This window comes from Myotis brandtii, unplaced genomic scaffold (assembly GCF_000412655.1).
Source record: "Myotis brandtii unplaced genomic scaffold, ASM41265v1 scaffold447, whole genome shotgun sequence".
Taxonomy (NCBI): domain Eukaryota; kingdom Metazoa; phylum Chordata; class Mammalia; order Chiroptera; family Vespertilionidae; genus Myotis; species Myotis brandtii.
The window spans coordinates 299,396-326,757 of record NW_005367108.1 but is presented as its reverse complement, the minus strand read 5'-3'; the positions used below and the strand labels follow the sequence as shown (position 1 = coordinate 326,757).

The following is a 27,362-nucleotide window of genomic DNA, read 5'->3' as shown; positions in this document are numbered from 1 at the left end:
TATTCAAAGTGATGAATAGCAAGAACCTACAACCAAGATTACTTTATCCAGCAAAGCTATCATTCAGAATTGAAGGTCAGATAAAGAGCTTCACAGATAAGAAAAAGCTAAAGGAGTTCATCACCACCAAACCAGCATTATATGAAATGCTGAAAGGTATTCTTTAAGAAGAGGAAGAAGAAAAAGGAACTCTTACCATTTGCCACACCATGGATGGAACTTGGGAACTGGGTGGAGGGGAGTTATGGTGGGAAAAAAGAGGAACCAAAATAATAATCTGAACAATAAAGATTTAATTAAAAAAAAAAGAAAGTACATTAACCCATACAAGGCACAACATTTTAAATACAATTTGAATATCTCCGGGGAGCTATGGGGGGAAAAAAGAGGAACAACTGTAAATCTGAACAGTAAAGATTTAATTAAAAAAAAAAAGAAAGTACATTAACCCATACAAGGCACAACATTTTAAATACAATCTTAAGATTATCTCCCAAAACCCACTTTCCATGGAACCTATCCATAAGTTATTCTACTAATTTAGAATTCAGATATGATGTTCATATAAGATTCTGAGTAAAAAGTTTAAAATAATTTGTTCCTTTGTGAATATTGAAGAACCTTGTTTTATTTTATGAACTAAGGGTTCAAAAAAATTAAAAATTAAAGATTCTTTAAATGTGCCCTCAAAAGACTGTTTCGGCAAGTCTTACCGTTACCATAATATTCTAATATGCAGTGTGGCCAACTATGAATTGAATTAAAATACTTTCTTAAACATATTTCATGTTATCTAATGAAATAATTTTTTTCTATATTGGCTTTAATGTGTACTATATCAGAATGGAATAGCATGCTATCTCTTTAAATAATTTATGTTTTACTTGGAAGAACAATTTGAAATGGAAGCCTAATCTAATACCTGTGTGACTTAGGCCAAGGCACTTAACCTCTCTGTGTCTGTTTTCTCATCTGTAACACAAAGATTATAATACATACCAACCCTCACAGGAATATCAAGAGCATAATATAAGAATGTATATAAAAGCATTACTTTGTTTTTAATTTTAAGAAAAATTATAATTTGGATTTTTAAAAATAAAGACTGACCTTCCTTCATATCTCTTAGTAAGGAAGAGAAGTTTTTAGCTTTTTTTAAAAATTGATTTGAGAGGGAGGGAGAGAGAAACATAAATTTATTGTTCTACTTATTTATGCATTCATTGATTGATTCTTATATGTATCCTGACTGGAGATTGAACATGCAACCTTGGTGTACTGGGATGACACCCTACTCAACTGAGCTATCCAGCCAGGGCCACGACTTTAGCTTTTTATATTATTTTAAAAATGTTTTTTATTGATTTTAGAGAGAGAGAAACATCAATTGGCTGCCTCCTGCATGCCCCCTCCCCCACTCCTAACTGGGGAGAGAGCCCATACCTGGGCATGTGTCTTGATCAGAAATCCAACCCCTGACCGGGAATCAAACCAGTGACTTTTTGTTGCACAGGACAATGCTCAACCAACTGAGCAAAACCAAGTTTTTAGTTTTTAATTAAGACATGCTACTATGCCAGTCTTAACTGATGGCAGCTGAAGTTATAATCCAAATTATTTTAATGTAAGCAACACAAAAACATTGACGTGAATGTGAAGTCTGTGAACATTGTGATAATTTACTTCAACTTACTCTTTTTTCCTACGACCATGAAAAAAACTGGCCCATTCAAAGCATGTCTTTTTGCTTCCAACCCAAAATATGGAGGGAATACCAACTATGAGAGCCATCAGGTATTTCATCAGAAAGAGAATCAGGTCTGGACGACTCATTTGAGTGACCTACAAGAAGAGAAAGAAAAATATCTTAAATATATAAAAAGAATTATTTATTAAAGGCCATAATAAAAATATTTAAAATAAACAACAGTAAAGTAATTCTACATTTTGATGTTTTCACTTAAATAGTTTTATAGTTGATTTTCTGGTTATATGGAAAAATATACTTCCGAAAATTTGACAATAAATTTATAAATTTGTAATATATATTTTGAGTCCTATATTTTTATTAGCTCACATTGGCCGTCTTCTAAAGAAAAATAGTATTAATGTCCAAATAAACCCTGAATAGGAATAGAGGTTCAAGTAATACCTATACTGGCCAATTTTACTAGTCTTATCATTTGCCATCACGATATAAAAAAATTATGATCTTTAATATGCTCTTCCATCTACCTACTTCATTCTTTACTCTGCTGGCTCTTTTCAAGCTTCCTCTTTAAACTATGAGTTACTTGTAAGTGTATTTTCTAGTTTCTAATCAGATTAGATTTTCAAAAATTTATTTTTATTGCTGGTTTCAAGTTTAATTACTGTGGTAAGAGAATCTGGTCTATAGATTCTGGTTACCTTAAATTTTGGAGACTTCTTTTATGATTTAGCATACAGTTTTCTAAGTATTCCTTGTGTGGTAAAAAATAATACATATTCTCTATTTGCTGGGTACAAAATTTTCTAAATGTATTAGATCAACTTCATCAGTTGTGTTGTTCAAATTTTCCCTATATTCTTGACTAATTTTCTGTTTACCTACCCATTTTAATACAGGTATGCTAAAGTCTCTCACATAACTGTGAACTCATCAGTTTTCTTTCTAATCTTGTCAGTTTTTATTTTCAAGCCTATGTGAGGTGTTAGGTAAATTCAATAATGCTCTAGCTGCTTATGTTGCTTTATGAGTACTCTTCACTTTACATTGTATTTTATCTGACATTACTACTGTCACATCAGCTTTTCTTCCATGTTCAAATAGCTCTAGCTTTCTGCCTATCTGTCCTAGTTCTGTCCTCTGGAGCTAAGAAGAATAGAGCAACCACTCCGGAAGACCAAGTCGAGTCAATGAGATACCCTGCCAGAAGCAAAACTTAAAAACACAGTGTAAGTACTGGGAACAAAGAGACAACAAGACTATCCAGAAAATCCAAGAGAATCAACTAAAAAAACAAATAGAAACAGTCAAAGGGTTCAGTAACTTAAGTTGGACAAGATTAATATAGAAAAATCAAAATATATCAATAACCAGATAAGAAAAATAATGAAAACCATTTAATTTATAATCTTAACAAAAACTATAAGGCACCTAGGAATAAACCTAATAAGAAAATGATAAAACACTGAAGGACACAGAAAAACTAAAGTAAACAGAGAAATATTCCATATTTCTACATGTAAAGACTCAATGTTTTAAAGATGTCAATTTAATTACCCCCCAAAATAATCCTATAATCTGAAAAGATCAATAGGATTTTTCACAAGATATAAAAAGTTAGGTATATAAGTATTTCAAATAAATGAGGAAAAGATAGATTGTTTAATAAGTGATGTAGGAATGGTTGGCAATTTACCTGGAAACAAAATAATTTAAACACCACCCCAAATAGTAAGGAAAAATAAATTCTAGAAAGTTAAAAAAAAATCATAAATCTATGAAAATCGTAAAGCATTTTTATAATGGAAGGTGTGAAGCCTTTTTAGAAGAATAATATGAAACAAAGAAGTTATAAAAGAAAAAGGCTGATAGTTTTGATTACTAAAAACTTAAAACTTCTATAGAACAAGAAACTATAAATCAAATTAATAGACTAATGACTAACTAGGAATATTAATTGTATTATCTATCAATAAAGTAAACCTAAAAAGAAATCAAATGAATTAATAAAGATAACATAAATAAATTAGAAGACAAAATCAATTAATAAACCCCAAAGCTGGTTATTTGAAAAACATAATAAATAACCATCCTCTAGCCCAGCGGTTCTCAACCTGTGGGTCGCGACCCCTTTGGGGGTCAAACGACCCTTTCACAGGGGTCGCCTAAGACCATCAGAAAACACACATATAATTACATATTGTTTTTGTGATTAATCACTATGCTTTAATTATGTTCAATTTGTAACAATGAAATTGGGGGTCACCACAACATGAGGACTGTATTAAAGGGTCGCGGCATTAGGAAGGTTGAAAACCACTGCAGCCCAATCAAAACAACATAGGGAAGCTCAGTGGTTGAGTGTCAACCTATGATCCAGGAGGTCAGGGTACATGCACGGGTTGTGGGCTCAATCCCCAGCAGGGGGCATCCAAGAGGCAGACCATCAATGATTCTCTGTCGTCATTGATATTTCTATCTCTCCCTTTCTCTCTAAAATCAATAAAAATATATTTAAAAAACAACAACAAAGGAAAGAAAAGAATTCATGTGCATATACACACGCAGAAATGGTAAACAGCTACAAAAGACAAAACTAAAATAATATTAAGAGATTACTTTGCTCAATTGCATGCAAATAAACTTAGAAATGAATGAAAACAAATAATAAGAACATATAAACAAAACTAACCATAGCCCTGGCCAATTTGGCTCAGGGTTAGAGTGCTAGCCCATGTAATGAAGGGTTTTGGGTTCGATTCCTGGTCAAGGGCACATACCTCAGTTACAGGCTCGATCTCCAGCCCCAGTTGGGGTGCGGATAGGAGGCAACCAATTGATGTCTGTCACATTGTTTCTCTATCTCCTCTCTCTCTCTCTCTCTCTCTCTCTCTCTTCCCCCTCCTTCCTTCCCTCCACTCTCTCTAAAAAAAATCAATAGAAAATATATCCTGAGGTGAGAGTAAAAAACAAAAACAAAAAACTGACCTCTGAAGCAAGAATAAAATTGTGCCTAACTCAATAGATTTGATAACACAATAAATCTATAGATGTCCCATTTATGAATTTTTATGCAAACAGAAAATTCAAAGAAAATGTCATAGCCTTGGTCAGGTAGCTCAGTTGGTTATAGTGTTGCCCCAATACACCAGGGTTGCGGGTTCAATCCAGGAGTCAAGGCATCAAGCAATGAATGCATAAATAAGTGTAAAATGAATCAGTGTTTCTCTTTCTCTCTCTCCCCCTTCTTCTCTCTCAAATCAATAAATAAATTTAAAAAGAATATGTCATAACCAAATATAGAAAAGCAAGAATGATTCAATATTAGGAAACTGATTTATACATTCGATACATTATTGGATCAAAGAGAAAACATATACAATCATTTCTATGTATGTCAAAAAGGAATTTGATAAAATTATCCATAATTGTTTTTTAAATTATAATAAATATCCATTTATTAAACATTGTAATGAAATAAAAATAAAAGATATGCCCTTATGTTTAATGGGAACACCAGAAGTTACTAGTCTCATTAAAGTCAGGAATACAAGAGGATCTACTCTTACTACTCTTAATTAACCTTGTATCAATAGTTCTGACTGCAATTAGACAAAAAAGGTATAAAAACTATAAAGGATGAGAAAATGATTATTTACAAATAATGTAATTTTTAAAAATGTATTTTTGTTAATTTCAGAGAGGAAAGGAGAGGGAGGGAGCGATAGAAACATAAATGATGCGAGAGAATCATTGATTGGCTGCCTCCTGCATGCCTCACACTGGGGGTCAAGTCCACAACCTGGGCAATTGCCCTGACTGGGAATCAAACTGTGACCTCCTGGTTCATAGGTCGAGGTCGACGCTCAACTACTGAACCACGTCGGCTGGGCACAGATAACCTAATTTTAAGTGAATAAAGTAAAAACTATTATAAATCAGAAGCAATATGACTAGGTGCAAAATAAAATACTGAAATCACTTTCAGATATACAAATTAACAGTTACTAGGTAAAAGAAAGAAAATTCTTTATTTGCCATTGTTATGGAATGAACTGTGTCCCCCTAAAATTCATATGTTGAAGCCATAACTCCCAGTACCTCAGAATGTGATTTGTTTGGAGATAGAGTCTTTAAAGTGGCAATTAGGCCCAGCTGGTGTTGCTCAGTGGTTGAGCATCGACCTATGAAACCAAGAGGTCATGATTTGATTCCTGGCAGGGCCCATGCCCGGGTTGCAGGCTCAATCTCCAGTGAGGGGTGTGCAGGAAGCAGCCGATCAATGATTCTCTCTCATCATTGATGTTTCTATCTCTCTCTCCCCCCTCCTTTCTTCTCTGAAATCAATAAAAAATAAATTAAAAGGTAATTAGGATTAAATGAAATTTTATAGGTGGGCCTTAAACCAATCGGACTGATGTCCTTACAAGAAGGGGAAATTTGGACACATAGACACAGGGATGAACGCACACAGAAAAAAAAACATGTGAAGAAAGCGTAAAAGGGTCAGCAGCCATACACAAGCCAAGAAGAGAGGCCTCAGAGAAATCAACTGCGCTGGCACCTTGATCTTGTGCTGGCACCTTGATCTTGGAGTTCCAACCTCCATAACTGTGTTTAAGCAACCCAGTCTGTGTATCTTGTTTTGGCAGCCCTAGCAAACTAATACTTCCATGTTAACAACAAAAGGGACAAAACACCAAGGAATAAATTTAATAAGAATAATGAGTGATGTATTAGAAGAAGCTTTAAAATGCTTATAAAACATGTTTGTGGATAACAAGAATCAACATTAAAAAATGCAAATTCTCCTTGATTTAGTCGTTAAATTTAATACAATTCCAATAAAAATGCCAACAGAGTCAACTGGGAATTAAACAAGATGATTCTAAAGTTCATATAGAAAAACAAACATTTCTACAGAAAAATGCTGAAAGAGGAGAGAAATATATCAATAAGCTATAATAAAACTGTGTAATTCTGGGCCATAGAAGTTTTAGTATTTTATGTGACATTTGAAACTATTAAAAAAAGATGAATTAATTATTCAATAAATAAATTCTAGATAGGCATCTAGAAAAAAAAATTTTCCCCTTTCCAAGGTAAAAAAATTTTTTTGAGGCACTTCATACTGCACATTTTCAGAGTCACATAAGAAAGCAAAAATGTTATCCTCCCCTCATCTATACTATGCTAATTAGACCAGACAGACCAGACATCTTCAGGACGTCCTTCCTGACAAAGCTGGGCCCCGGTGCCTGCGGCCGGCCCAGGTGAAGCCGCTCGGGTCCCGGGTGCCTGCGGCTGGCCAGAGGTAGGGAAGCCTGGCAAGTGGTTAGGGCGATCAGGCAACCAGTTAGGGGCGATCAGGCAGGCAGGCGAGCAGTTAGGGGCATCAGGTAGGCAGGCAGAGTGGTTAGGGGTGATCAGGCAGGCAGGCAGAGGCGGTTAGAGGCGATCAGGCAGGCAGACAAGCGAGCGGTTAGGAGCCAGCGGTCCTGGATTTCGAGAGGAATGTCCGACTGCCAGTTTAGGCCTGATCCCACAGGGGTCCTGGATTGCGAGAGGGTGCAGGCCGGGCTGAGGGACACCCTCCCCACCCCCATGCATGAATTTCATGCACCGGGCCTCTAGTTCTAGAAATAAGAGTATAAAATTTCTTTTTAAATCATGATACTTAGAAGTTTAGCATCTAAAATTAACAAAAAAGGGGGGGGGGCATTTACTATATATTTCAGACTTCTTTGGTCAGGTTTCTCCCCGGTGGCATTAATATTTCTTCTTCCAATTCATATTACCAAAACAGTAAAAACCTGGGGAAAAATATAAACCTACTGATCACATACCATATTTCATACTAAGATGAATTCCTATCAGATAAAAAATTCAAATGTAAAAAAAAAAATAAACAAAAAGAAACCATGAAGTTCAAGATGAAAGCTTTACTCTCAGGGTAGAGAATAATTGTCTAGCTATGACACAAAATCTAAAAGCCATAAAAGTAGAGATAAATAAACCTATCATAAAAGTGAAGACACAAAAATAAAATACCAACATTTTATATGGCCATAATTTCCATAACATAACAACCAAAAGACAATAAAAAAAGCAGATAAAGTTGTTGCAAACATTATGAGAGATAAAGGGCTAATTTTAATAAAGAAATACAAATAAGAAAAAATCCACCACCTAAAGAAAAATAGGTAAAATATATGGATAGTTTATAGAAATTTAAATACAAACATGAGCTCAACTTCACTCAGTTTTTTAAAAATTATAATTACATAATAATTTTATTTTTTAGCCTATCAGATAGGTAAGATCCAAAAGTCTGATAGCACACTGTATTAGCAAATGTGTGGAGAAATACACTCTTGCATATTGCAGATGAAAATACAAGTTCATGCAACCTCTATAAAAGACAATTTGGCAATATTTATCAAAAGTTTGCCATTTGTGAAATTATTTTATGTCAATTATATCTTAATAAAAGTCATACCCTTTGATCAAGCAATTATTTTAAGGATTTATGCTATAGATATATATTCATATATATATATTTATATAGGTGAAATGATGTATGTACACAGATTGTAACAATAGTAAAATATCAGAAACAATGTGGTTTATCTAATCAGTGTCATAAAAAATGAGGAAGCCTTTTCTCTTTAGATACTGATTTTCAAGATACATTATTAAATGACACAAAAGGGGGAGAAGTGTGTATAGTAACTACCATTTGAGTAAAAAAGAGGCGGAAAAGGAGTATACTTGCTTGTATATGCATAAACATTGTTCTGGTTATCTAATGCTGTGTAAGAAACCACACCAAAACTTAATGGCTTAAAACAAGAATTTATTTTCACCTCTGATAGTTCTGTGTATTGACTGGACTCAGCTGCATTACACTCACTTGTGTTCTCAGTGTAGCTTCAGTCAGAAGACAGCTGGGCCTAGAATCATCTGAAAGTAACACTGAGCTGGACAGACATATAAGATGGCTTTATCACTCAAATGTCTGACATCTCAGCTAGGATTGCTGGAAAAGGTAGGAGCTGGCTGGGAATTTCTCTTTCCTTCCCACCCTCCTTTCATGCAGCCTGTCCATATAGCTTGGGATTGCACACATCTTGTGGTTTCAGAGCAGTCTGAATTCTTACTAGAAGCTGGCTTCTCCCAGAGCAAGCATTCTAAGAAAATTTGGCAAAAGCTGCAAAACTTCTTAAGGCTTAGCCTTAGAAGAACCACTTCTGCTCATTGTACTAATCAAAAGTCATTGAATCATCCCTAGCTGGTTTGGCTCAGTGGATAGAGCATCCGCCTGCAGACTGAAGGGTCCTGGTTTAGATTCCAGTCAGGGGCACATGCCTGGGTTGTGGCCTCTATCCCCAGTAGGGGGCGTGCAGAAGGCAGCCAATTAGTGATGCTCTCTCATCATTGATGTTTCTATCCCTCTCTCCCCTCTCCCTCTCTGAAATGAATAAAAAAATATATATTTTTAAAAAGTCATTGAGCCAGACCAATTCAAGGAAAGGGACTACATAAGGCCAAGAAATGTGATTCATTGGCTAGAGGCAGGAGGGTGTATGTTTCCAAAGAGTAGCTACCAAAATGTTACAAAAATAGACAGAAAAATGTAAATGGTGGTTATATTGATGGGGAGGTATGTTTTTCTTCTGAGCATGCTTTACAGTAACTTTTTTTCTGACATTTAGGAATATCTTAAAGTGGAGAAAATTATATGTATACTAGACGCCTCATGTACTGGGGGGGGGGGGTCCCTCAGCCCAGCCTGTGCCCTCTCACAGTCCGCGAGCCCTCAGGGGATGTCCGACTGATGGCTTAGGGCAGTGATGGCGAAGCTTTTGAGCTCGGCGTGTCAGCATTTTGAAAAACCCTAACTTAACTCTGGTGCTGTGTCACATATAGAAATTTTTTGATATCTGCAACCATAGTAAAACAAAGATTTATATTTTTGATATTTATTTTATATATTTAAATGCCATTTAACAAAGAAAAATCAACCAAAAAAATGAGTTCGCGTGTCACCTCTGACACGCGTGTCATAGGTTCGTCATCACTGGCTTAGGGGGAGCGGGCCTAAGCCGTCAGTTGGACAATCTCAGCGCTGCTGCGGAGGCGAGAGAGGCTCCCGCAACCAACGCTGCACTCGCCAGCCATAAGCCGGCTTCTGGCTGAGCACTGCTCCCCCTGTGGTTGTGCTGCCTTTCGGTTGATTTGCATATTACCCTTTCCTTATATAGGACAATCAACATTTACAAAACATATTTAACCAGGAAAACTTTTACTGTATTAATGGAATGACAACAGTTTGTGTGATACAATGTGATACAATGTAAATGGATTATAGTAGGTACCAATAAATGTTCTACAAATAAATTACTCCAATAAGTTATCAAAAATTATACTGTGTGGGTGTGTGGCTCAATGATTGGGTGTGGACCCAGGAACCAAGAGGTCACGGTTCAATTACAGGTCAGGGCACATGCCCGGGTTGCCAGCTTGATCCCCAGCAGGGGGCATGCAGGAGGCAGTTGATCAATGATTCACATCATTGATGTTTCTGCCTCTCCCTCTCCCTTCCTCTCTGAAATCAATACAAAGATATATTTTTTAAAATATATTTTATTAATTTTTTTACAGAGAGGAAGGGAGAGGGACAGAGAGTTAGAAACATCGATAAGCTGCCTCCTGCACACTCCCCACTGGGTATATGCCTGCAACCAAGGTACATGCCCTTGGCCGGAATCAAACCTTGGACCCTTGAGTCCGCAGGCCGACGCTCCATCCACTGAGCAAAAACCGGTCAGGGCACAAAGATATTTTTTAAAAACTAAAACAATTATATTGCTATTTAATATATAGTGTACAGTGAATATTTTAAGTATCTAAAGCAAGCTAAATAAATTAATGATCAACTAGAAAGAACATTATGATAAATTATAAATGAATCAATGCCCAGGACTTATATTCTGCATTTACACACACACACACACACACACACACACACACACACACACACCATCTTGTGACTACCTTACATTCTCTGTTATGGCACATTAGTTCTTAAGGCAGATTTTCACATAAAGTTAAGAAAGAACAAATAGCCCTGGCCGGTGTGGCTCAGTTGGTTAGCGCATCATCCTGTAAGCCAAAAGATCATGGGTTCGATCCCAACTGGGGGGGAGGGGGGAAGGGTGGAGGCAACTGATAGATGTTTCTCTCTCCCCCTCCATGTGCATCCTCCTGCCTCTAGCAGACAGAAACGGATGTTTCTTTCCCTCTCCCTCTCTCTAAAGCAGCGGTTCTCAACCTGTGGGTCGCGACCCCTTTGGGGGTCAAATGACTCTTTCACAGGGTCGCTAAGACCATCGGAAAACACACATATAATTACATATTGTTTTTGTGATTAATCACTATGCTTTAATTATGTTCAATTTGTAACAATGAAATTGGGGGTCACCACATGAGGAACTGTATTAAAGAGTCACGGCATTAGGAGGGTTGAGAACCACTGCTCTAAAGTCAATAAAAAACATAAAAACTAAAAATACAAAAAAATATATGCAGCATATCTAATGGGTTGAAACATATAAGGTACTTAGAACTGTGCCTGACACCTAACAAATACTCAAACATGTGGTACATGGAGCTACTGTCCCAAAAGATACTATTAAAAGATAATCCATAATAAGATATTGTGGTAAAATAAAATTTTAATATAATCCTTCCTTGGAGATTCACATGCACATTGATAAATGAAAGGCTCTGAGAAGTCCTGAAATAAGGAACTGTTTATCTTTGTTTATTCCAGTGTTTCCTATGCTGCTATATACTTAAATTTCCCCATCTGAAAATTAAGGGGTTAGAACAGTGGTTCCCAAGGTGGGGCACACGCCCCATAGGGGGGCAATTTGATTTTTAAGGGGGGCGATTCAAGAATGAGTTATTAACACAGTGAATTTTTTGCATTCTTAAGGTTCCTAGGGGCCTCATATACAGTATATATATATATATATATATATATATATATATATTGTGACATATTTATGCATTTCAGTTCTCTATTGTATGTTTTTAAACTTTATAATTTCTTAGTGATTTCTTCCTCAGTACTTCAACTGTCCTTTTGTTCTTTTATATTTCTCTTTCATGGATACCATGTTCTTTGGAAGCTTGTTTAGACCAAGTTAATGGCCTTCTACGCTTCCTCCATGTGAATAGGAGTTCACTTTTTGAATAATAAGAATTATATGTCATGGAGGGGGGCATCAGGATTTTAGAGATGCTTAGGTGGGGCATGGCCAAAAAAAGGTTGTGAACCACTGGGTTAGAATATTTAAATTCCAAGGTATATCCTAATAGCCTATGATCTAATAATCTTGAAACATTTTCTAGGGGAATTAGAGATGAGTTTTTATTATATCAAATTGTGTTCTAAAAGTTCTTTTCTTTTCCATGATTTAAAAATCTATCTTCCCAGTTAAAGTACACATGTTAACCATGATTGTACACGTTATTTTTGGCTCACACACACAAAAAACAACAACACACAAAAACAAAACAAACATGTAATACTCTTTGTAATAATTTAAGCAATAAAAAAAATGTTAAAACAAAAAACAAAACACAGTAAGTTCCTATAAAAGTGGATGGAGATAAGGGGAAGAATATGATCATTGAGAAGCATGCTTCAAATCATGTCTGCTTATACTCAATAAATAGTGTTAACACAATGACTGATTGAAGAAACTTATTTGTAAATGTAAAGACATAGCTTACATAAACTTAGATAATGTAGCTTAAAGATGAAGAGGCCAAGAACCTAAAAATTAAAACTAGTAAAACTGTAATCAAAGAAGTATAGTGGGTGATTTAATTAGAGTTGAGCAAAGGATTAGAGGAATTGTGTGATGTGAAAAGAGCATTGGCCTGAAAACAAACAATGTAACCTTAGTCAAATTTCATATAAAACAGGGGGTGGTCAACTGACTAACTATCTACAGTCTAAAATACTCTTCTTCAGAGATATTACACAATCTAACCCCCTTATTTACATATGTGGAATCAGTCTGGGGAAAACAAATCAGTTTGCTCAAGGTCACATAGCTAATTAGTTCAGTCACTTAAATAGTGCCTATATGTCCTGGTACAAGAGTTATACCAGTAAATAAGTTAAAAAATTCCCTGCTCTTTTGTGCTTACATTCTAGGGAGGGGTAGGGAAAGGAATTAGTATGGAATGCTGTCAATAAACAAAGAAATAAAGAAATCTAGTAATTTCAGGTAGTAATAAACTCAGAACTAAAGCAGGCTAGGGCATAGCGTTTGGTATGTGGTATTGTGTATGGGGCAGGTATTTCAAGTCAAAGTGGTCAGAAAAGGCCTCTCCAAAGATGTGACATTTAAGCAGAAATCTGGAGTATATTCTGTAGTAACAGTACTTCAAATAGAAGGAGCAGCAACAACCATTGTTATCTCTGAAGAATAACAACAAGGAGACAAGGATGGCTAGAGCTGAGCATAAAAGGAGGAGAATTGTAGAAAATAAGTCAAAAAAGTAGACAGGGGCCAAATTTTACAGGGGTGGACAAAAGTAGGTTTATAGTTATTCATATGGAAAAAGACATGCAGTTATGATTATTACAGCTTTATTTACTCAAAGGAATGTCATAATGCAACTGTAAACCTACTTTTGCTCATCCCTATATGTGACCCTGCAGGCAATAGTAAAAATTATGTTTTTTATTCTAAAGGTAGTAGGGAGCTGTTAGAGGGTTTTGTTTGAAGAAGCAACATAATCTCTCTCTCTTTTTTTAAAGATCACCCTGGCTACTGTGTTAAAAATAAATTGTAAAGGAACACAAATAGAAAAGCAAGCAGATGAACTAGAAGGCCACAGTGAAAATATCAGCTTGGACTAAGGTAGAAATGGAGATGGTGAGAAGTTAATGAATTATGTGTGATGAGATATGTGAGTAAGAAGACTCATAGATGGCTCCAAATTTGAATCTGAGCCAACTTGTGAATGACAGTGTTTACAGAATGGGGAAGAACTGGAGACAGGATGTAGGAAGAAGGTTTAAGAAAAATGAAGTTCTATTTTAGATATGTTAAGTTGGAAATGCCTTGTAGACTTCCAAATTAAAATACCATGTAAATAAATAATGTCTGGAACTCAGAAACAAAGTTGTGCTATTTAGTCTAAAACATGGGAATAAAAGATTATCCAGAAAAAGGAGAAGGGGGAGAAAGAGAGCCTAGGTGAGAAACCATATGTTGTTGCTTCTATAGTGTTTTAAACTGCGTTTTCTTTCATAAATTAGAAATACTGTCTATATAACAGAAGTGCTTGAATTAAAGAGGAGTGCTCAAAACAAGATCAGCAATAACACCAACAATCAAAGCCTTCTATTTGGCAAGAGAGTAAAAAGAATTAGAAAACAGGGATGGAACAGTTTGTATTATAAAGTTCTGGTCAAAGCCAAAATTCCAGGGTAACCAAGTCAGCACCTGCCCGTGGTAGAGATACAGTGAGAAAGCAACTCAAGCAACACCTGTTTTGTGAACATGCCATTTAGGCAAAGAGTACTGGAGCCAGAGGGCTAAGACACTGGGGAAAAATGGTCAACCTTGCTATAAGAAAAGGAGGTTTCCCTTATAAATGAAGAAACCTCGTTTCCCTTAGAAGAGAAAGGAGTGCATTATTATATCGATTTATAAATTACATAAGAACCCCTCCCCAAACAAATTCAGTCAGTTCTGATTTAAAGCAGGATATATACTAGGTATAAAGGCAAAGCTCACTAAAGGAAAATATTTAAATAAAGGAATACGATGTTCAGTTTTTATTTTACAATAACCTTATAATGAACTAAATGCCTATCTTTTTTTTGAGAAAACCCCCCACTAAATACCTTAGTTCTTTGTATAATTAAAATGGACAAGTGAGAAACTTTAAAACTCTTATAATTATCCTTTAAAAACACTATATTCCTATTAATGTTAAAATATATCACTGTAACAATGGAAAAAACTCACCTGATATATTTCTCTGATCTATTTACTGGGAACTGTAGGGAACCCAGGCAGAGAAGGGAGACTACCAGTACTCACTGTAAGCCCTATGTCTTATTGTCCTTTCCCTACAATGGTCTGGCTAGCTGTGAACAGCCTACATTCACCATCTTCTAAACAACTGATCTCCACTAACATCACTAATTTTATTCAACAGAATTTTGCAATATGACTTTATTCAACCACAATATGGAAAATATTTTCCATGTTTTACTCTTTCAATTTAGATCCAGAATCCATCAAAGACCCTGGGGTTTGAAAATTCTTTTTAATTAAATAGAAAAAATTATTCGTGCTAAAGGAGAAAAAGCAGTGTGAAAAAAGAAACCCACCAAGGGCATATTTATGATTATTGTGGCGGCCTACACTCAATTCTTGTTTCTGAGACTTTGGCTTTGAATCAGGTTGGCAGAGTTCTTGGCTTCTTTCCCTATCAAGTAGCATCTATACTTTACTAATGGAGACACATATTGCATTAGGTTTACTTTCATTTTAAAAAATAGATTCATTACAAAATGTTAGCTTATACTGAGCCTGTGGTCATCAAAGTCACATAAAAATAAATAATTGATCAGTCTGTGACAGTAATTCTAGAATGGAGGTCTGTCATCTAGGTAAGTAACAGTAGTTCTAGAATGGAGGTCTTCTGATTCCATATTTTGTGCACTTATTACACTACATTGCTTTATCTGCCTTTACTTTTATCCTCTTTTGAAAAGTCCTACTTGATCTACTATAATGCTATTATAATTAAGACAATGATAGGAGATTAAGCAAAGACAGAAAACAGACCATGGAAAAGAACAGCGAAATAAGTTTCACATATGGAAACTTGATATATGAGGCACATTATAGTTCACTAGAGAAAGGAAGGACTAGTCATTAAATAGTGCTAACTATATATCTACATATTTTAAAAATAGTATTTCATCCTCAAACCAGACATAATAAATTATATAGATGAAAAACCCACACCTGAAAAGCAAAACTTTAAAAATGCAAAAGAGTATTTTTTATGACCCTGGGGTAGAGAATTCTTAAATAACATATAATTTATAAAAACAAGAAAAAGATGGATAAATAATATATACATTAAAATTTTAAACTTCTGCTGATTAAAGGGCATGATTTAAAAACTGAAAAGCCAAGCTAAATATCTATAATGCATAAAACAAAGAATTATAATCCAGAATGTGTTTGTAAATAAGCAATTTACAGAAATTGAAATAGCTAATAAACATAAGAAGTTCAATCTCACCAGTAATCAGGAAAATACAAATTTAAATAGCAATGAGGATTGTGTATATAATGGGCAAAAATTAAAAAAATCTGATGACACCAACTGATGATGAGGATGTAGAACAATGAGAAAACTGTTCGTTCATATGGGGTTCTAAATTGGTTAAACAACTTGCAATTTGGCAACATCTAGTAAAGTTGAAGATTCACATGTTATGACCCAACATTTCCGTTTTTATGTATATATTATAGAGAAACTCATATCGACACAAAAGTATTCACAGCAGCATTATTTCTAAGAGAAGAAAAACAAGGTATAATCTCAATATCCATTGAGAGTAAAACAAACAAATGTGATATATTCATACAATACTAAAAATCAGAGAAAGCAAATAAACTTTACACATATTACCATAGACAAATCTCACAAACAATAAATGACAAAAGCAAGCTGCCAAAAATATATACAGCTTTGACACTCGAAAGTTTTAAAATACTTAAACTAATATATATTATTTAGGAAAAAATACATGGATAAAGATATAAGTAAATACACAAAAACAACAAATCCGGGATGATAGTTTAGAAGGGAGGTTAGATCACAAAGGAGGAACTGGTGTTTTGTTAGTGTTTTCTTTATTAAATGGATGGTAGATCTATTGATGTTCAATGTACAGTATCGTTCTTTATTCATATCTGTATGTCAGAAATATTTATAATACCTTTTAAAAAGAAAGGACAAAAAGGAAGTGAAGGCTCCTACAATTACAATATAGTTTGTTCCTCTCAGGGAGGCAACAGTTTTGAAAATAAAGCAAAAAAGTAATTTGTTTCTTTAACTAGATATAATTCATTCCTAGTTCTATATCTGTGTATCTTCCTTTTGCTAAGTTTATCGTCTTTCATCATTGGCCCTCTAATTTATTTGCAACCCTGTAAAAAGAAGTATAGTAAACTGGGATTTCAATTCCCAAGCTTTTCTTTTGTTAGAGGAAATCATAAAATAACGAACTCCACATTTGCAAATAATCTTTTCTTTTCCAAACACAGAGATTACCTTCTTACAATAATTCTTTCTTTTAAATTCAAGAATGGCAATGAGGCTCGCCAGTGTGACTTAGTAGTTGAGCACTGACTTATGAACCAGAAGGTCATGGTTCGATTCCCAGTCAGAGCACATGCCTGGGTTGCAGGCCCGATCCCTAGTAGGGGGCATGCGGGAGGCAGCTGATGAATGATTCTCATCATTGATATTTCTACCTCTCCCTCTCCCTTCCTCTCTGAAATCAATACAAATATATTTTATAAAGACATTCTAAACTAGAAAAACCATTAAAAAAAAGAACGGCATGAGGAATGTTAAGCAATTTAGATTCTAATTAACTTTACCAATAACTCATTTGTTGATTTATTGATTATAGCCATTCTGAGAGGTATGAGATGGTATCTCATTGTCATTTTGATTTGCATCTCTTGGATGCTTAGTGACTTTGAGCATGTTTTCACATGTCTCTTGGCCTTCTGTATATCCACTTTTGAAAAGTGTCTATTTTAAAGTCCTTTGCCCATTTTTTGATTGGATTGTTTTATCTTCCTTTTGTTAAGATGTATGAGTTCCCTATAAATTTTGGAGATTAGGCCCTTATTGGATATAACATTGGCAAACATGTTCTCTCATGCAGTGAGCTTTCTTGTTTTGTTAATGGCTTCTTTTGCTGTGCAGAAACTTTTTATTCTGATATAGTCCCATTTTATCCTTAGTTTCCATTGCCCTAGGACAGTGATGGCGAACTTATGAACTCACTTTTTTGGTTGATTTTTCTTTGTTAAATGGCATTTACATATATAAAATAAATATCAAAAATATAAATCTTTGTTTTACTATGGTTGCAAATATAAAAAAATTTCTATATGTGACACAGCACCAGAGTTAAGTTAGGGTTTTTCAAAATGCTGACACGCCGAGCTCAAAAGGTTCGCCATCACTGCCCTAGAAGCTGTATCAGTAAAGATATTGCTACAACATATGTCTGACATTTTGATGCCTATGGATTCTTATAAGATTTTTATGGTTTCCCATCTTACATTTAAGTCCTTTATCCATTTTATTTTTGTGTATGGTATAAGTTGGTGGTCTAGTTTTATTTTTTTGCATGTATCTGCCCAATTTTCCCAACACCATTTATTGAAGAGACTGTCTTGACTCCACTGTATGCTCTTGCCTCCTTTGTCAAATATTAATTGAGTATAATGGCTTGGGTCAATTTCTGGGTTCTCTGTTCTGTTCGATTGGTCTATATGTCTGTTCTTGTGCCAGTACTAGGCAGTTTTGAGAACAGTGGCTTTGTAATATAGCTTGATATCTGGTATTGTGATTCCTCCAACTTTGTTCTTTTTTCTCAAGATTGCTGTGGCTACTCAAGGTCTTTTTTTATTCTATATGAATTTTTGGAGAGTTTGTTCCAGGTCTGTGAAATATGCCATTGGTATTTTAATGGGGATTGCATTAAATCTATAGATTGCTTTAGATAGTATGGACATTTTAATGATGTTGATTCATCTAATCCATGAACACGGTATATTCTTCCATTTGTTTATGTCTTCCTCTATTTCTTTTTTCAATATCCTAGTTTTCCAAGTATAGGTCTTTTACCTCCTTAGTTAAGTTTATTCCTAGGTATCTTAATTTTTTTTTTGTGCAATGGTAAATGGGATTGCTATTTTATATTTCTCTTTCTGAGAGTTCATTATCTATCTATATAAAAGCCTAAGTGACAGAACAACTGAATGACTGGTGGACCAGTCACTATGATGCACACTGACCGCCACGGGGCAGACGCATCACGCAGGAGCTGCCCCCTGGTGGTCAGTCAGCTGACCAACGGGAGTCAGGTGCAGGGCTCACAGCTGGCGAGCGCTGCTGTGGCAGCGCGAGCCTCTCCCAATCGGGACTGATTGGGCACAAGCCTGTGGCAGGCACAGTGGGGCCAGGATGAGTGGGAGCAGCAGGTAGGAGCTGCAGGCGGCATTGGACCCTGGGTTTCAGCTTTATCCCTGCAGGCCACCCTGAGGGACCCCACCCGTGCACAAATTCATGCACCGGGGGGCCACTAGTTAGAAATATTTTTCATATTCTTTTTGGTATCTTTTGCTGTACAGAAGCTTCTAATTTTTACAGTCAAAATTTTCAAGTTACTTCTTTATGGTTTCAAGTCATACTTATAAAGACCTTCTTTATCCCCAAATGTTCTAAATCTTCTTCTAGGATTTTATTTTTTAAATATTTAAATCTTTAATAAATTTAGGGTTTTTATTCATTTTTGAAAGCCAGTTGTCTTAACACTATAGAGTAGCCAATCCTTTTCCTACCAATTTGAAATGTGATTTTTATCATTTGGTAAACTGCAGGATATTAATGGGCATGCTAACTTCTACTCTTTCCCTAAAGAGTTGAAGAGGTTGTTTGCAAAGCTCCTGATTTCCCCTTCAATTTTGAATGAAAGCCTTGCTGGATAGGGTATACTTGGATTCAGTCCCTTGCTTTGTATCCACTTTGTATACTTCATCCATTCCCTCTGGCCTGATGTGTTTCTGTTGAGAAATCATTTGATAATCTAATGGAAGATCCTTTGTAGGTAACTCTCTGTCTCTCTATTGCAGTCTTTAAGATTCTCTCTTAGTCGTTAATGTTTGCCATTGTAATTACAATGTGTCTTGGTCTGTGTCTTTTTTTTTTAAATATATTTTATTGATTTTTTTACAGAGAGGAAGGGAGAGGGATAGAGAGTTGGAAACATCGATGAGAGAGAAACATCGATCAGCTGCCTTCTGCACACCCCCTACCGGGGATGTGCCCACAACCAAGGTACATGCCCTTGACCAGAATTGAACCTGGGACCTTTCAGTCCACAGGCCAACGCTCTATCCACTGAGCCAAACCGGTCAGGGCGGTCTGTGTCTTTTTGAGTTCATCTTGTTTGGGTCTCTCTATGCCTACGTGACTTTTTCTTCCCCAGATCAGGAAGTTTTCTGTCATTATTTCTTCAAATAGGTTTTATAATCCTTGTTCCACTTCTTGTCCTTCTGGCACCGCTATTATACATATATTACTTCGTTTCATGTTGTACCAAAGCTCCCTTAGGCTCTCCTCTTGCTTTCTAATTTTTTTCTCCAATTGCTGTTCAGATTGGGTGTGTTTTCCTGCCCTGTCTTCTAACTCACTAATTCAGCCCTCCGCTTCTTCTAGTCTACTGTTGAACCTTCCATTGTGTTTTTTATTGTAGCTATATCACTCTTGATTTCCTCTTGATGCTTACATGAGTTGATTTTCTCATCCATCCAGTTTATGAACTCTATGACCCTTACTCTGAATTATTTTTCTGACATATTGCATGCCTCCATTTCATTTAGTTCCTTTTCTGGTGATTCCTCCTCCTTTGGGGTTGTTTCTTTGTCTCCTCATTTTTGCTCTCACAGAAGGGTCCAGGTGCGGGGACACACAGGGCCTGTGGCCACAGCGGTGGGTCAGTGGGAGGGTTGCACATCCTGAGAGTCACCGGAGAGCCCAGGTACCGAAGGCCAGCCTTCTTAGGTCATCTAATAATCTCTCATTGCAGGCAGCCCCAGGAAGGACATGACCTCAGACAAGGAAGCTCTTTGTAGCTGAAAGATGTCTGCTGGATACACCTCAGAAGCTGAGCAGCAAGTCTTTCTTTGATGGAGATCTGGAAGTACATCACCATGTCCACCACAAGTTTCACAAGGTATGGATTTCTGGTTGAAAAGTGTTGTTTTTTTCTCTCAGTATTTTAAAGATACTATCATACTGTCTTCTGGTTTTCACAGTTGTTGCTGAAGACTCTGCTGTCATTGTAACTGTTGGTCTTTTATGATGATCTGTCCTCTCTTTGAGACTGATTTCAAGACTTTTGTCCTTGGCATTCTGCAGTTTCATCAAAGTGTAGATTTCTGTTTATTTATCCTGCTAGGTGTATACAATGCCTCCTTGATCTGCAGATTCAAGTGTCCAGCAGTTTTGGAAAATTTGCAGCCATTATGTCTTTAAACACTGTCTCTCCTACATAATAAACACCATTATCATAACTACTGGTATAGAAGGGAACTATGCAGCTATTCCAGAAAATAGCCTCTAGCCAAGTGGTTCTCAACCTGTGGGTCGTGACCCCTTTGGCAGTCGAATGACCCTTTCACAGGGGTTGCCTAAGACCATCCTGCATATCAGATATTTACATTACGATTCATAACAGTAGCAACATTAGTTATGAAGTAGCAATGAAAATAATTTTATGGTTGGGTCACAACATGAGGAACTGTATTTAAAGGGCCAGAAGGTTGAGAACCACTGCTCTAGCCCAAGCATCCAACATGCACTGACCATCAGTTTATTTTTTTATTAGTCCTAGGAAGTTTTCTTCTAACCTCGTAAGCCAGCTAATATTTAAAGTCAGTTATTTTGAGCATAACTGTATGTTATTGCACTCACTAATATCTCAAGGCACTTAAGTCTCACCTCCTGGCTCTACCTCTGATAGAAAGGTGTTTGAACTGGGCCAAGAACAAATTAGAGTCCTCAGAGAAGAAAAATAAGCCACTGTACCAATAGATGGACATTTTGTAGGAGGAAAAGAACTGTAAAGGATTGGGTGAAAACTCTAATAATCCTCTTCCTCTTTTTTCCCTTGCTAATGTGTCTCTTGCATTAGAAGGGCTAGTATAGTGGTCGGCAAACTCATTAGTCAACAGAGCCAAATATCAACAGTACAACGATTGAAATTTCTTTTGAGAGCCAAATTTTTTAAACTTAAACTATATAGATAGGTACATTGTTATTAACTTAATTAGGGTACTCCTAAGCTGGCCTTTGCTAAAAACGTCCTCAATCTGATTGAGGTACGTTCGCTGAGGTCGACCCCTTCCAACCCTCCCATCCACACTCGTCTTGTTCTATCTCCTTTCGTTCATCCTCTCTATATGTCCAAACCATCTCAACATACCTTTCTCAATCCTCGACACTACATCTTCTTTCACTCCACAACGTTCCCTAAAATTAACTTAATAAACTTTACTTAAAGTTTTAAGTCTTAGTTAAACTATAGGTACGTTGAATAAAACTTGATATCATACTTAATAACGATATTATTTATTGATAAAATTAAATTCCTTACAATTTACCTTACAATATCCATAAAATTAAATCATGACAATGACTGACAAACACTAATGTGAACAATGGCCTTGCATCTCTTTGGAAAGTTTGGGTAAGTCAGGTTTGTATGTTGTTGTTTTTAATTTTAGGCACGATTCCAGGTTCTCATCAATAAGACGACTTCTCAATTTACTCTTGATAAGGTTCATGCTTGAAAATGATTGTTTGCATAAATATTTAGACTGGAATAAGGAAAGAACAGCAAATGCTAGTTTTTTCAGTTGATTATATGAGTCAGGAATACTATTCCAGGTGTTAAAAATCAACATATCTTCCTTCTCCAGGTCTTTCAAAGCAGACCACTTGTGCTGTGGACTAAGTTCACTAACCACCGCACAATGAGACTGCTGACTGACTGGCTCACTCAACTCGTGCTTGAATCGCGTGCGCCTCCCCCGCGCTGTGTATCCCGCGACCCGCCTGCGCCCCCTCTCCCTTTGCCCACCGACCGACACCTCCCACTTCTTCTAATGCCACTTCTTCAAAATAGACTCGCCCAGGCCGAATTCTGCGCATGGGCCATGAAGTTTCAATCACACTGTACGTGCGCGCCCGCACGTGGTATTTTGTGGAAGAGCCACACTCAAGGGGCCAAAGAGCCGCGGTTTGCCGACCACTGGGCTAGTAGAATTAGGAAGAGGCCTGGAAGAAAGGAAGCATGGAAAAGGCTGGCTTATGAAGGCTCAGTTTTAAGCCTTAGGGGGGAAAAGTAATTTTCAGATCATCACTCACTATCTCCAATTATGGTGCAATTAAGGCTCAGATAGGGCCAAGACCAGAAGTAGACCTAGGACCAAAATTTATAAAGCAGAGAATCTGGCCTTTCTCTTGTTAAAAGGGGCAAGAGGAACTCCTCTGCGCGCGCACACACACACACACCTTTGAAGTAAATAGCACTATATGCAGCTAGTCAAGGATTTGGACTTCACAATTTTAGCTACCGTTCTCTTTCCATCAGATATGCAAAATATACTATAATGTTCACATAGGAACATGTATTTGCATGCAATGTTATATATGCTATATTTGTGGCAAATTTAAGACCTCACTTATTTTAGTTTTTCCATAGTTGCCCTTCGGGATTAATGTGCTATATTTTATTTGAGGATAAAGATGACACAACATTTAAGAAGTTGTTAAAGTAATTATCTGGTCACTTTTATTTATTTTTTAGTCTGGTCACTTTTAAACCTTAGGACTTTAGGGAATTTTTTTTCTACCCAATTTATAAAAAGACATACTTTAAGATGGCAATGAAGAATATTCTTTGGGCCTGCCCAGTGTGGCTCAGTGGTTGAGCAATGACCCAGGAACCAAGAGGTCCCCAGTTCAATTCCCAGTCAGGGCACATGCCCAGGCTGCAGGCTTGATCCCCAGTGTGGGGCATGCAGGAGGCAGCTGATTAATGTTTCTACCTCTCTATCCCCTCCTCTCGCTCTCAAATCAATAAAAACATATTGTAAAAAAGAATATTAATTAAAAGTGCTGGAAAAATAAGTGTACTCTCCAAAATTAATTTTTGTACACTTACTAATTTGTGTTTTTATCTGTAGTATAATTAGTATCATATTCTTTAAGGTGTTTTTACTAGGTGTTTCTGTATTTTTTAAAGAAACGGGAGTAAAACCCCATAAAATAATTGTGCTTTAGTCACAGAATAATCTGACTTCTATATTTATTTTTTTTCTACTAGACTATAAACACCTGTATGATAGGAGCTGTGTCTTATTACTCTTGCTTTCTCAGCAATTGTCAATATGCCATAATGATAGATATATAATAAATGGCTGTTGCATTAATAGATGAATTTTATAAAGAAAGAAAAAAAAACCTGTGGTTTATGAGAGAAAAGTTTCTAGATTCATTTGATATTAGACCTGAGAAGAACCTTAGAGATTATTCAGTTCAATCCCCTAATTTTAGAGATAAATTTTAGAGTAACTAAAGACAAAGCTAGTTAGGGATACAGCCAGGACTAGGTTGCATCTCCTAAATATTCCTTCTATGTTTTTTGGGTAAGAGGTGTGAAGTGGTGGTAAGAATGTAAGCTATGGAATCAGAAAGATAATTCATATCCCAGCTCTCACTTACTGTCTGAATTTGAATAAGTTGTATAATTATGAGACTCCGTTTCTACATTTGTAAAATTGAGTACAATTTAACTTACTGGACTACAGTGAAAATTAAATGAGATAATGTATATAAATTTGCTGAGTACAGAACATGGTGCATAGTCAATGCTTAATAACTAGAAGCTTCTATGATTATTACATTATTTTGCTTCTATTTTGCTATTCCCATAAACTACTGAAATTATTTCCTTTAATTGGTGCAGTAATAACTACAAAACAATTGGAAAAATGATTTATTGGCAAGTCTTTATTATAGTGATGTACTAAAATTTATTTTTTTATTGTAGCAATATAATAGTACCAGACTGTATTGAGTATTTTTAATACCATTATGCAAATAGTGTAAAACAATGATTCTCAAAAATAGTAATAAGAATGAAACTGACAATTTATATGGGACAGAAAAAAATGGCACAGGCCACCAACTACTAAATTTTCAAAGGTTATATAGAATAATGCTTGCTGTAGATCAGAATTGACAAACTACAGCATGCAGACCAAATCTGATGCAATTGTTTTTGTAAAATCAAACTTTACTGAAACAATTTCATTTGTTTACATATTGTCTATGATTACTTTTGTATTATATCAGCAGAGTTGAGTAGCTGTAGCAAAAACCATATGGCAGGCAAAGCCTAAAATATTTACTATATGACCTTTGACAAAGTTTTCTGTGCCCTGCTGCAGATCATGGCAAGTACATTAAAAATATTTTTTTCTAAAATGTGTAAACCATTTGTACACCAGATATATTTGCAACTAAGATTTAAAATTGAACTTACAACTTAGGCTTTTCTGTTAAACAGAGGCCAGAATAATAGTAACTTGTATGTTTTAATATATTTATCCAACAGTGCCATTTGACAGCATTTTACAACCTGTACATAATAGTATTAATAGTTTTCTATAAATTTCTTTAATATTCTTTTATAATATTTTCCTATAAAATGAGATTTAGAACATTTTTTTCCAGGGATTTCTTACTCTTTTCCCTTATTATAGACACTAAACAATTTTGAGGAAAAATTAATTTGGTACTAGTAAGTCACAGGCAGGATATTTACCATTTAAGTATTAGTAGCACTATATATTTATACAGAAATATTTACTGTCCCTAATGTTGGAAGTGTAAAATATACCCATTTCCCTCAGGGTCCTTACATAAACAATGATGATTCCTTTAGAAATTGCCTGGCAAAGAGAAACATCATTACCAGAAATTGAAGCTAATATCACTGTTAGATTTGATGTTACTCTGCTAGTTTTGTATTTTTCTGCATCAAGACTAGATAAACAACAGATGGGTTGCCTTGTGTGGTTGAAAGAATACAAATAATGTTTTTTGCTTGTTTTCTATAAAAAGATATATATTTTTAGAATTCTACAAATGGTTCTAATGTGAACTTCATAGTCTTAACTAAGTTGCTTGTATTATAGTAAGATATTTCTACTACTGAAACAGGTTGTATTATCAAAATTCTTGGGATATATAGCATTGCATTAGATGGCTGCGAGGTGAAAAAAATGAAGGGGCACATTAGGTAAGAATATGTGCGCTTTTGAAAATAAATATTTAAACAAAAAAAAATTTGATTCTAGTACAGAATACAGGGTTAATATATTCCTTCCTCGAGCTTCAAGAAATATGTAGTTATAGCAATAAAATACTGAAATTTTCCTTTTTGCAAGGCAATCTAGTAAGAGGTTTAAATTTATTATCTCCTTTAATCTTCATAGCCACCCATGAGGTACATATTACTATATGTCACATATTATTTCCTGCATTTTACATGAGGAAACTAGGCTCAGAATGTTAGAGACAGGACATAAACCTAGCCTATCTGCCTTTAAATACCATGTATGTATGTATGTATATTTTAGAGAGAGAGAGAGGGAAGGAGGGAGGGAGAGAGGGGGAAAAGAGAAAAGGAGGGAGAGAAACATCGATGTGAGAGAGAAACATCAATCAGCCGTCTCCTGTACACACCCCAACAGGGGATTGAACCCGAAACCCAGGCACCTGTCCTGACTGGGAATAAAACCCATGACCCTTTGGTGTAAGGGATGATGCTCCAACAAACTGTGCCACACTGACCAAGGCTAAAGCCCATTTTTTTAAAAACCAATACTATGTATGTTATATTGAAACACTTTTCTAGAAATAACAACCTTTGAGACTTGTAACTCTTTCATAAAATGCTTTAAGCCTCTTAAAAGGTACTAAATAGAGGAAATTATTTTTAAAGAAAAAAAAAACACAACAAAACACCAAAGTACCTAGAAAATTACTAATATGTTAAATAGTATATCAGATGGAAGTGTACTCTAGGAATAAACTGTACTGATTTTAAATAGTAAAATAGATATTCTGATAACTAGGGCTAAATTTCATAATTCTGGATTTAGGCATTACATATTACTTGTTCAAGTATTATTTAATACACATTTTAAAAAAGTATTCTTGCTAAAATCAGTATAAAGGTTGTTGTTTTTTTATTGATTTTAGAGAGGAAGGCAGAGGGCGAGAGAGAAACATCAATGATAAGAGAGAATCATTGATCCACTGCCTCCTGCACACTCCCCACTGGGGATTGAGCCTGCAACCCGGGCATGTGCCCTTGACCAGAATCGAAACTGGGACCCTTCAGTCTGCAGGTTGACACTCTATCCACTGAGCCAAACCAGCCAGAGCTAGTGTAAAGTATTTTAAAATCTACGCAATAAACTTCTATTTACAGCAAGGATACTATTTTAAATATTTTTAAATTCTTTATACCAGTGGTCAGCAAACTCATTAGTTAACAGAGCCAAATATCAACAGTACAACAATTGAAACTTCTTTTGAGAACCAAATTTTTTAAACTTAAACTATATAGGTAGGTACATTGTTATTAACTTAATTAGGGTACTCCTAAGCTGGCCTTTGCTAAAAACGTCCTCAATCTGATTGAGGTACGTTC

The 27,362-nt window shown here is 35.6% G+C and overlaps 1 protein-coding gene across 3 annotated transcripts in view; it reads right to left on the bottom strand.

The window, feature by feature from the left end:
- FZD3 (frizzled class receptor 3) overlaps positions 1-27,362 on the bottom strand; it is a 90,986-nt gene that overhangs the window by 18,435 nt on the left and 45,189 nt on the right. For all 3 annotated transcript variants that reach the window (XM_005874609.2, XM_005874610.2, XM_014546441.1), the window contains one exon: positions 1,694-1,842. In XM_005874609.2, the coding sequence (XP_005874671.1) occupies positions 1,694-1,842 (149 nt within the window). The remainder of the gene's footprint in view (positions 1-1,693; positions 1,843-27,362) is intronic.